This window comes from Oncorhynchus nerka, linkage group LG17, assembly GCF_034236695.1.
Source record: "Oncorhynchus nerka isolate Pitt River linkage group LG17, Oner_Uvic_2.0, whole genome shotgun sequence".
In the NCBI taxonomy this organism is placed as follows: domain Eukaryota; kingdom Metazoa; phylum Chordata; class Actinopteri; order Salmoniformes; family Salmonidae; genus Oncorhynchus; species Oncorhynchus nerka.
The window spans coordinates 4812995-4825734 of NC_088412.1; the positions used below are offsets into that span (position 1 = coordinate 4812995).

Below are 12740 nucleotides of genomic sequence, written 5' to 3' on the forward strand. Positions count from 1 at the left end.
AGCACTCACTTCCGTCATCATGAAGTGCTTTGAGAGACTAGTCAAGGACCATATCACCTCCACCCTACCTGACACCCTAGACCCACTCCAATTTGCTTACCGCCCAAATAGGTCCACAGACGATGCAATCTCAACCACACTGCACACTGCCCTAACCCACCTGGACAAGAGGAATACCTATGTGAGAATGCTGTTCATCGACTACAGCTCGGCATTCCAACACCATAGTACCCTCCAAGCTCATCATCAAGCTCGAGACCCTGGGTCTCGACCCCGCCCTGTGCAACTGGGTACTGGACTTCCTGACGGGCCGCCCCCAGGTGGTGAGGGTAGGCAACAACATCTCCTCCCCGCTGATCCTCAACACGGGGCCCCACAGGGTGCGTTCTGAGCCCTCTCCTGTACTCCCTGTTCACCCACGACTGCGTGGCCACGCACGCCTCAACTCAATCATCATGTTTGCGGACGACACAACAGTGGTAGGCTTGATTACCAACAACGACGAGAGACGGCCTACAGGGAGGAGGTGAGGGCCCTCGGAGTGTGGTGTCAGGAAAATAACCTCACACTCAACGTCAACAAAACTAAGGAGATGATTGTGGACTTCAGGAAACAGCAGAGGGAACACCCCCTATCCACATCGATGGATCAGTAGTGGAGAGGGTAGCAAGTTTTAAGTTCCTCGGCATACACATCACAGACAAACTGAATTGGTCCACTCACACTGACAGCGTCGTGAAGAAGGCGCAGCAGCGCCTCTTCAACCTCAGGAGGCTGAAGAAATTCGGCTTGTCACCAAAAGCACTCACAAACTTCTACAGATGCACAATCGAGAGCATCCTGGCGGGCTGTATCACCGCCTGGTACGGCAACTGAGGTCTGCACAACGCATCACCGGGGGCAAACTACCTGCCCTCCAGGACACCTACACCACCCGATGTTACAGGAAGGCCATAAAGATCATCAAGGACATCAACCACCCGAACCACTGCCTGTTCACCCCGCTATCATCCAGAAGGCGAGGTCAGTACAGGTGCATCAAAGCTGGGACCGAGAGACTGAAAAACAGCTTCTATCTCAAGGCCATCAGACTGTTAAACAGCCACCACTAACATTGAGTGGCTGCTGCCAACACACTGTCATTGACATTGACCCAACTCCAGCCACTTTAATAATGGGAATTGATGGGAAATGATGTAAATATATCACTAGCCACTTTAAACAATGCTACCTTATATAATGTTACTTACCCTACATTATTCATCTCATATGCATACGTATATACTGTACTCTAGATCATCGACTGCATCCTTATGTCACTAGCCACTTTAACTATGCCACTTTGTTTACTTTGTCTACATACTCATCTCATATGTATATACTGTACTCGATACCATCTACTGTATGCTGCTCTGTACCATCACTCATTCATATATCCTTATGTACATATTCCTTATCCCCTTACACTGTGTATAAGACAGTAGTTTTGGAATTGTTAGTTAGATTACTTGTTGGTTATCACTGCATTGTCGGAACTAGAAGCACAAGCATTTCGCTACACTCGCATTAACATCTGCTAACCATGTGTATGTGACAAATACATTTTGATTTGATTTGATTTGATTTGCATGTACCTGTCTGGGTTGACCGGTAGCCTAGAGAGGTTAGAAAGAAGTAATCAGAGGGGTGTACTAAAAAATGTTTTATCTTCCTCTCGGCTCCATCTAGACCCACAACATGTGTCTGTCCACGCTGTTGAAGTACAGCCCTCGAACCCTGAGACGGATCCGTAACCTGATCCAGGGTCAGCAGGCCTACATGGTGGGTGGTGTGGCCCACTTAGATGACCTGGCGGTGGCTGATGAGCTGGGGGTACCCCTCCTGGGGCCAGAACCTGCTGTGGCCCAGCTCTACAGCACCAAGTCTGGAGGCAGGAGGATCTTTACTGGAGCAGGGGTCAACGTGCCCCCAGGACAGTGGGACATATACTCCTTACAACAGGTATTCTTCTTCTTCTCTCTATCAATTCAACAGGTATTCTTCTTCTTCTTTCTATCAATTCAACAGGCATTCTTCTTCTTCTCTCTATCAATTTAATTAAATTCAAATGGCTTTATTGGTATGGGAAACATACTGTATTGGTATGGGAAACATATTGTATTGGTATGGGAAACATATTGTATTGGTATGGGAAACATACTGTATTGGTATGGGAAACATACTGTATTGGTATGCTGTATTGGTATGGGAAACATAGTGTATTGGTATGGGAAACATACTGTATTGGTATGGGAAACATATTGTATTGGTATGGGAAACATATTGTATTGGTATGGGAAACATACTGTATTGGTCTGGGAAACATACTGTATTGGTATGGGAAACATACTGTATTGGTATGCTGTATTGGTATGCTGTATTGGTATGGGAAACATACTGTATTGGTATGGGAAACATACTGTATTGGTATGGGAAACATACTGTATTGGTATGGGAAACATACTGTATTGGTATGGGAAACATATTGTATCGGTATGGGAAACATACTGTATTTGTATGGGAAACATACTGTATTGGTATGGGAAACATACTGTATTGGTATGCTGTATTGGTATGGGAAACATACTGTATTGGTATGCTGTATTGGTATGGGACACATAGTGTATTGGTATGGGAAACATACTGTATTGGTATGGGAAACATACTGTATTGGTATGGGAAACATACTGTATTGGTATGGGAAACATACTGTATTGGTATGGGAAACATACTGTATTGGTATGGGAAACATATTGTATTGGTATGCTGTATTGGTATGGTATTGGTAAAACATACTGTATTGGTATGGGAAACATACTGTATTGTATGGTATATTGTATTGGTATGGGAAACATACTGTATTGGTATGGGAAACATACTGTATTGGTATGGGAAACATACTGTATTGGTATGGGAAACATATTGTATTGGTATGGGAAACATACTGTATTGGTATGGGAAACATATTGTATTGGTATGGGAAACATACTGTATTGGTATGGGAAATATGTATTGGTATGGGAAACATACTGTATTGGTATGGGAAACATATTGGAAATATGTATTGGTATGGGAAACATACTGTATTGGTATGGGAAATATACTGTATTGGTATGGGAAACATACTGTATTGGGAAACATACTGTTTTGGTATGGAACTGTATACTGTATTGGTATGGGAAATATACTGTATTGGTATGGGAAACATACTGTATTGGTATGGGAAACATACTGTATTGGTATGGGAAACATATTGTATTGGTATGGGAAACATACTGTATTGGTATGGGAAACATACTGTATTGGTATGGGAAACATACTGTATTGGTATGGGAAATATGCTGTATTGGTATGGGAAACATACTGTATTGGTATGGGAAACATACTGTATTGGTATGGGAAACATACTGTATTGGTATGGGAAACATACTGTTTTGGTATGGGAAACATACTGTATTGGTATGGGAAACATACTGTATTGGTATGGGAAACATACTGTATTGGTATGGGAAACTTATTGTATTGGTATGCTGTATTGGTATGGGAAACATGCTGTATTGGTATGGGAAACATACTGTATTGGTATGGGAAACATACTGTATTGGTATGGGAAATATACTGTATTGGTATGGGAAACATACTGTATTGGTATGGGAAACATACTGTATTGGTATGGGAAACATACTGTATTGGTATGGGAAATATACTGTATTGGTATGGGAAACATACTGTTGGTATGGGAAACATACTGTTTTGGTATGGGAAACATACTGTATTGGTATGGGAAACATACTGTATTGGTATGGGAAACATACTGTATTGGTATGGGAAACTACTGTATTGTATTGGTATGGGAAACATACTGTATTGGTATGGGAAACATACTGTATTGGTATGGGAAACATACTGTATTGGTATGGGAAACATACTGTATTGGTATGGGAAACATACTGTATTGGTATGGTATGTATTGGTATGAAATATACTGTATTGGTATGGGAAACATACTGTATTGGTATGGGAAACATACTGTATTGGTATGGGAAACATACTGTATTGGTATGGGAAACATACTGTATTGGTATGGGAAACATACTGTATTGGTATGGGAAACATACTGTATTGGTATGGGAAACATACTGTATTGGTATGGGAAACATACTGTATTGGTATGGGAAACATACTGTATTGTATTGGTATGGAAACATATTGTATTGGTATGCTGTATTGGTATGGGAAACATACTGTATTGGTATGGGAAACATACTGTATTGGTATGGGAAACATACTGTATTGTTATGGGAAACATATTGTATTGGTATGGAAACATACTGTATTGGTATGGGAAACATACTTGTATTGGTATGGGAAACATACTGTATTGGTATGGGAAACATACTGTTGGTATGCTGTATTGTATGGGAAACATACTCTATTGCTATGTATTGTATTGGTATGCTGTATTGGTATGGGAAACATACTGTATTGGTATGGGAAACATATTGTATTGGTATGCTGTATTGGTATGGGAAACATGCTGTATTGGTATGGGAAACATACTGTATTGGTATGGGAAACATACTGTATTGGTATGGGAAACATACTGTATTGGTATGGGAAACATACTGTATTGGTATGGGAAACATACTGTATTGGTATGGGAAACATACTGTATTGGTATGGGAAACATGCTGTATTGGTATGGGAAACATACTGTATTGGTATGGGAAACATACTGTATTGGTATGGGAAATATACTGTATTGGTATGGGAAACATACTGTTGGTATGGGAAACATACTGTTTTGGTATGGGAAACATACTGTATTGGTATGGGAAATATACTGTATTGGTATGGGAAACATACTGTATTGGTATGGGAAACTTATTGTATTGGTATGCTGTATTGGTATGGGAAACATGCTGTATTGGTATGGGAAACATACTGTATTGGTATGGGAAACATATTGTATTGGTATGCTGTATTGGTATGGGAAACATGCTGTATTGGTATGGGAAACATGCTGTATTGGTATGGGAAACATGCTGTATTGGTATGGGAAACATGCTGTATTGGTATGGGAAACATGCTGTATTGGTATGGGAAATATGCTGTATTGGTATGGGAAACATACTGTATTGGTATGGGAAATGTACTGTATTGGTATGGGAAACATACTGTATTGGTATGGGAAACATACTGTATTGGTATGGGAAACATACTGTATTGGTATGGGAAACATACTGTATTGGTATGGGAAACATACTGTATTGGTATGGGAAACATACTGTATTGGTATGGGAAACATACTGTATTGGTATGGGAAACATACTGTATTGGTATGGGAAACATACTGTATTGGTATGGGAAACATACTGTATTGGTATGGGAAACATACTGTTGGTATGGGAAACATACTGTATTGGTATGGGAAACATACTGTATTGGTATGGGAAATATACTGTATTGGTATGGGAAACATACTGTATTGGTATGGGAAACATACTGTATTGGTATGGGAAACATACTGTATTGGTATGGGAAACATACTGTATTGGTATGGGAAACATACTGTATTGGTATGGGAAACATACTGTATTGGTATGGGAAACATACTGTATTGGTATGGGAAACATATTGTATTGGTATGGGAAACATACTGTATTGGTATGGGAAACATACTGTATTGGTATGGGAAACATATTGTATTGGTATGGGAAACATACTGTATTGGTATGGGAAACATACTGTATTGGTATGGGAAACATATTGTATTGGTATGCTGTATTGGTATGGCAAACATACTGTATTGGTATGGGAAACATACTGTATTGGTATGGGAAACATACTGTATTGGTATGGGAAACATATTGTATTGGTATGGGAAACATACTGTATTGGTATGGGAAACATACTGTATTGGTATGGGAAACATACTGTTGGTATGGGAAACATACTGTATTGGTATGGGAAACATACTGTATTGGTATGGGAAACATACTGTATTGGTATGGGAAACATACTGTATTGGTATGGGAAACATACTGTATTGGTATGGGAAACATACTGTATTGGTATGGGAAACATATTGTATTGGTATGGGAAACATACTGTATTGGTATGGGAAACATTGTATTGGTATGCTGTATTGGTATGGGAAACATACTGTATTGGTATGGGAAACATACTGTATTGGTATGGGAAACATATTGTATTGGTATGCTGTATTGGTATGGGAAACATACTGTATTGGTATGGGAAACATATGTATTGGTATGGGAAACATACTGTATTGGTATGGGAAACATATTGTATTGGTATGCTGTATTGGTATGGGAAACATACTGTATTGGTATGGGAAACATATTGTATTGGTATGCTGTATTGGTATGGGAAACATACTGTATTGGTATGGGAAACATATTGTATTGGTATGCTGTATTGGTATGGGAAACATACTGTATTGGTATGGGAAACATATTGTATTGGTATGGGAAACATACTGTATTGGTATGGGAAACATACTGTATTGGTATGGGAAACATACTGTATTGGTATGGGAAACATATTGTATTGGTATGTATTGGTAAAAACATGCTGTATTGGTATGGGAAACATACTGTATTGGTATGGGAAACATACTGTATTGGTATGGGAAATATGCTGTATTGGTATGGGAAACATACTGTATTGGTATGGGAAATATACTGTATTGGTATGGGAAACATACTGTATTGGTATGGGAAACATGCTGTATTGGTATGGGAAACATACTGTATTGGTATGGGAAACATACTGTATTGGTATGGGAAATATACTGTATTGGTATGGGAAACATACTGTTGGTATGGGAAACATACTGTATTGGTATGGGAAACATACTGTATTGATATGGGAAACATACTGTATTGGTATGGGAAATATAGTGTATTGGTATGGGAAACATACTGTATTGGTATGGGAAACATACTGTATTGGTATGGGAAACATACTGTATTGGTATGGGAAACATACTGTATTGGTATGGGAAACATGCTGTATTGGTATGGGAAACATACTGTATTGGTATGGGAAACATACTGTATTGGTATGGGAAATATACTGTATTGGTATGGGAAACATACTGTATTGGTATGGGAAACATACTGTATTGTTATGGGAAACATATTGTATTGGTATGGGAAACATACTGTATTGGTATGGGAAACATATTGTATTGGTATGCTGTATTGGTATGGGAAACATACTGTATTGGTATGGGAAACATACTGTATTGGTATGGGAAACATAGTGGATTGGTATGCTGTATTGGTATGGGAAACATACTGTATTGCTATGGGAAACATATTGTATTGGTATGCTGTATTGGTATGGGAAACATACTGTATTGGTATGGGAAACATACTGTATTGGTATGGGAAACATGCTGTATTGGTATGGGAAACATATTGTATTGGTATGCTGTATTGGTATGGGAAACATACTGTATTGGTATGGGAAATATGCTGTATTGGTATGGGAAACATACTGTATTGGTATGGGAAATATACTGTATTGGTATGGGAAACATACTGTATTGGTATGGGAAACATGCTGTATTGGTATGGGAAACATACTGTATTGGTATGGGAAACATACTGTATTGGTATGGGAAATATACTGTATTGGTATGGGAAACATACTGTTGGTATGGGAAACATACTGTATTAAATCTTTTAAATATGGGAAACATACTGTATTGAGATGGGAAACATACTGTATTGGTATGGAGACTGTACTGGAAATATACTGTATTGGTATGGGAAACATACTGTATTGGTATGGGAAATATACTGTATTGGTATGGGAAACATACTGTTGGTATGGGAAACATACTGTATTGGTATGGGAAACATACTGTATTGGTATGGGAAACATGCTGTATTGGTATGGGAAACATACTGTATTGGCATGGGAAACATACTGTATTGGTATGGGAAATATACTGTATTGGTATGGGAAACATACTGTATTGGTATGGGAAACATACTGTATTGGTATGGGAAACATACTGTATTGATATGGGAAACATACTGTATTGTTATGGGAAACATATTGTATTGGTATGGGAAACATACTGTATTGGTATGGGAAACATATTGTATTGGTATGGGAAACATAGTGGATTGGTATGGGAAACATAGTGGATTGGTATGCTGTATTGGTATGGGAAACATACTGTATTGCTATGGGAAACATATTGTATTGGTATGCTGTATTGGTATGGGAAACATACTGTATTGGTATGGGAAACATATTGTATTGGTATGCTGTATTGGTATGGGAAACATGCTGTATTGGTATGGGAAACATATTGTATTGGTATGCTGTATTGGTATGGGAAACATACTGTATTGGTATGGGAAATATGCTGTATTGGTATGGGAAACATACTGTATTGGTATGGGAAATATACTGTATTGGTATGGGAAACATACTGTATTGGTATGGGAAACATGCTGTATTGGTATGGGAAACATACTACATTTACATTTACATTTAAGTCATTTAGCAGACGCTCTTATCCAGAGCGACTTACAAATTGGTGCTTTCACCTTATGACATCCAGTGGAACAGCCACTTTACAATAGTGCATCTAAATCTTTTAAGGGGGGTGAGAAGGATTACTTTATCCTATCCTAGGTATTCCTTAAAGAGGTGGGGTTTCAGGTGTCTCCGGAAGGAGACTGTACTGTACTGTATACTGTATTGGTATGGGAAACATACTGTATTGGTATGGGAAATATAGTGTATTGGTATGGGAAACATACTGTTGGTATGGGAAACATACTGTATTGGTATGGGAAACATACTGTATTGGTATGGGAAACATACTGTATTGGTATGGGAAACATACTGTATTGGTATCCCCATACTGTCTCTCTCTCCCCTCTCTCTCTCTCTCTCTCTCTCTCTCTCTCTCCCCCTCTCTCTCTCTCCCCCTCTCTCTCCTCTCTCTCTCTCTCTCCTCTCCCCCCCCCTCTCTCCCCTCTCCCCCTCCCTCTCTCCTCTCTCCCCCTCTCTCTCTCTCCTCTCTCCCCAGCTCCATGAAACCCTGGCCCAGCTGTTGACAAACCACATGGAGGTGAGGCGCTGGCTCTTCAAGATGGACTCTGAGATGGGTGGGCGGGGCACAGCATACTGCGATGTGTCTCACCTGAATTGCTCTACCTGGGCTCAGCAGGAGTACAGCCACCACAGTCCTGAACGCTGGAGGACGGCCTGGGCTCAGGTAGGATGGAACACATTGTATGACCTTTCACCTGTAATCTCACTATTATAACCAGGAGGAAGGGCTCAGGTAGGGTGGAACACACTGTATGACCTTTCACCTTTCACCTCACTATTATAACCAGGAGGAAGGGCTCAGGTAGGGTGGAACACACTGTATGACCTTTCACCTGTAACCTCACTATTATAACCAGGAGGAAGGGCTCAGGTAGGGTGGAACACACTGTATGACCTTTCACCTGTAACCTCACTACTATAACCAGGAGGAAGGGCTCAGGTAGGGTGGAACACACTGTATGACCTTTCACCTGTAACCTCACTACTATAACCAGGAGGAAGGGCTCAGGTAGGGTGGACCACCCTCTGCCACTGGAGCAATTTAAGGGTTAAGTGCCTAAACTGCTGGTCTAGGATTTGGTAACTACACAGTCTAGGATTTGGTAACTACACAGTCTCACATTCTAGGGTTTGGTAACTACACGGTCTAGGGTTTGGTAACTACTCTGTCTCACGGTCTAGGGTTTGGTAACTACACTGTCTCACGGTCTAGGGTTTGGTAACTACACAGTCTCACGGTCTAGGGTTTGGTAACTACACAGTCTCACGGTCTAGGGTTTGGTAACTATGGTCTCACGGTCTAGGGTTTGGTAACTACACTGTCTCACGGTCTCGGGTTTGGTAACTACACTGTCTCACGGTCTAGGGTTTGGTAACTACACAGTCTCACGGTCTAGGGTTTGGTAAGTACACAGTCACACGGTCAAGGGTTTGGTAACTATGGTCTCACGGTCTAGGGTTTGGTAACTACACTGTCTCACGGTCTAGGGTTTGGTAACTACACTGTCTCACGGTCTAGGGTTTGGTAACTATGGTCTCACGGTCTAGGGTTTGGTAACTACACAGTCTCACGGTCTAGGGTTTGGTAACTACACAGTCTCACGGTCTAGGGTTTGGTAACTACACTGTCTCACGGTCTAGGGTTTGGTAACTACACTGTCTCACATTCTAGGATCTGGTAACTACACAGTCTCACGGTCTAGGGTTTGGTAACTATGGTCTCACGGTCTAGGGTTTGGTAACTACACTGTCTCACGGTCTAGGGTTTGGTAACTACACTGTCTCACGGTCTAGGGTTTGGTAACTACACAGTCTCACGGTCTAGGGTTTGGTAACTACACAGTCTCACGGTCTAGGATCTGGTAACTACACGGTCTAGGGTTTGGTAACTACACTGTCTCACGGTCTAGGGTTTGGTAACTACACTGTCTCACGGTCTCGGGTTTGGTAACTACACAGTCTCACGGTCTAGGGTTTGGTAACTATGGTCTCACGGTCTAGGGTTTGGTAACTACACAGTCTCACGGTCTAGGGTTTGGTAACTACACTGTCGCACGGTCTAGGGTTTGGTAACTACACTGTCTCACGGTCTCGGGTTTGGTAACTACACTGTCTCACGGTCTCGGGTTTGGTAACTACACGGTCTCACGGTCTAGGATTTGGTAACTACACAGTCTCACAGTCTAGGGTTTGGTAACTATGGTCTCACGGTCTAGGGTTTGGTAACTACACTGTCTAGGGTTTGGTAACTACACTGTCTCGCAGTCTAGGGTTTGGTAACTACACAGTCTCACAGTCTAGGGTTTGGTAACTACACAGTCTCACGGTCTAGGGTTTGGTAACTATGGTCTCACGGTCTAGGGTTTGGTAACTACACAGTCTCACGGTCTAGGGTTTGGTAACTACACTGTCTAGGGTTTGGTAACTACACTGTCTAGGGTTTGGTAACTACACGGTCTAGGGTTTGGTAACTACACGGTCTAGGGTTTGGTAACTGCTGTCTCACGGTCTAGGCTTTGGTAACTACACGGTCTCACGGTCTAGGGTTTGGTAACTACTGTCTCACGGTCTAGGGTTTGGTAACTACACTGTCTAGGGTTTGGTAACTACACTGTCTCGCAGTCTAGGGTTTGGTAACTACACAGTCTCACAGTCTAGGGTTTGGTAACTACACAGTCTCACGGTCTAGGGTTTGGTAACTATGGTCTCACGGTCTAGGGTTTGGTAACTACACAGTCTCACGGTCTAGGGTTTGGTAACTACACTGTCTAGGGTTTGGTAACTACACGGTCTAGGGTTTGGTAACTACACGGTCTAGGGTTTGGTAACTACACGGTCTAGGGTTTGGTAACTGCTGTCTCACGGTCTAGGCTTTGGTAACTACACGGTCTCACGGTCTAGGGTTTGGTAACTACTGTCTCACGGTCTAGGGTTTGGTAACTACTGTCTCACGGTCTAGGGTTTGGTAACTACACAGTCTCACGGTCTCGGGTTTGGTAACTACTGTCTCACGGTCTAGGGTTTGGTAACTACACGGTCTCACGGTCTATGGTTTGGTAACTACACAGTCTCACGGTCTAGGGTTTGGTAACTACACTGTCTCACGGTCTAGGGTTTGGTAACTACACAGTCTCACGGTCTAGGATTTGGTAACTACACGGTCTAGGGTTTGGTAACTACACAGTCTAGGGTTTGGTAACTACACGGTCTAGGGTTTGGTAACTACACGGTCTAGGGTTTGGTAACTACACGGTCTAGGGTTTGGTAACTACACGGTCTAGGATTTGGTAACTACACGGTCTCACGGTCTAGGATCTGGTACCTACACAGTCTCACGGTCTAGGGTTTGGTAACTACACGGTCTCACGGTCTCGGGTTTGGTAACTACAGTCTCACAGTCTAGGATTTGGTAACTACACAGTCTCACGGTCTAGGATCTGGTAACTACACAGTCTCACGGTCTAGGGTTTGGTAACTACACAGTCTCACGGTCTAGGGTTTGGTAACTACACAGTCTCACGGTCTAGGATCTGGTAACTACACAGTCTCACGGTCTAGGGTTTGGTAACTACACGGTCTCACGGTCTCGGGTTTGGTAACTACAGTCTCACGGTCTTGGATCTGGTAACTACACAGTCTCACGGTCTAGGATTTGGTAACTACACAGTCTCACGGTCTCGGGTTTGGTAACTACACAGTCTCACGGTCTAGGATTTGGTAACTACACAGTCTCACGGTCTCGGGTTTGGTAACTACACAGTCTCACGGTCTAGGGTTTGGTAACTACACAGTCTCACGGTCTAGGATCTGCTAACTACACGGTCTAGGGTTTGGTAACTACACGGTCTAGGATTTGGTAACTACACTGTCTAGGGTTTGGTAACTACACGGTCTAGGGTTTGGTAACTACACTGTCTCACGGTCTAGGATCTGGTAACTACACAGTCTCACGGTCTAGGGTTTGGTAACTACACAGTCTCACGGTCTAGGATCTGGTAACTACACAGTCTCACGGTCTAGGGTTTGGTAACTACACAGTCTCACGGTCTAGGATCTGGTACCTACACAGTCTCACGGTCTAGGGTTTGGTAACT

General features: G+C 41.9%; 1 protein-coding gene across 1 annotated transcript in view; it reads left to right on the forward strand.

Moving 5' to 3' along the window:
• The window catches only part of iqch (IQ motif containing H), a 245774-nt gene that overhangs the window by 159453 nt on the left and 73581 nt on the right, over positions 1 to 12740 (forward strand). The window contains exons 14-15 of the mRNA XM_065002854.1: positions 1729 to 2001; positions 9122 to 9310. Of these exons, the coding sequence (XP_064858926.1) occupies positions 1729 to 2001; positions 9122 to 9310 (462 nt within the window). The remainder of the gene's footprint in view (positions 1 to 1728; positions 2002 to 9121; positions 9311 to 12740) is intronic.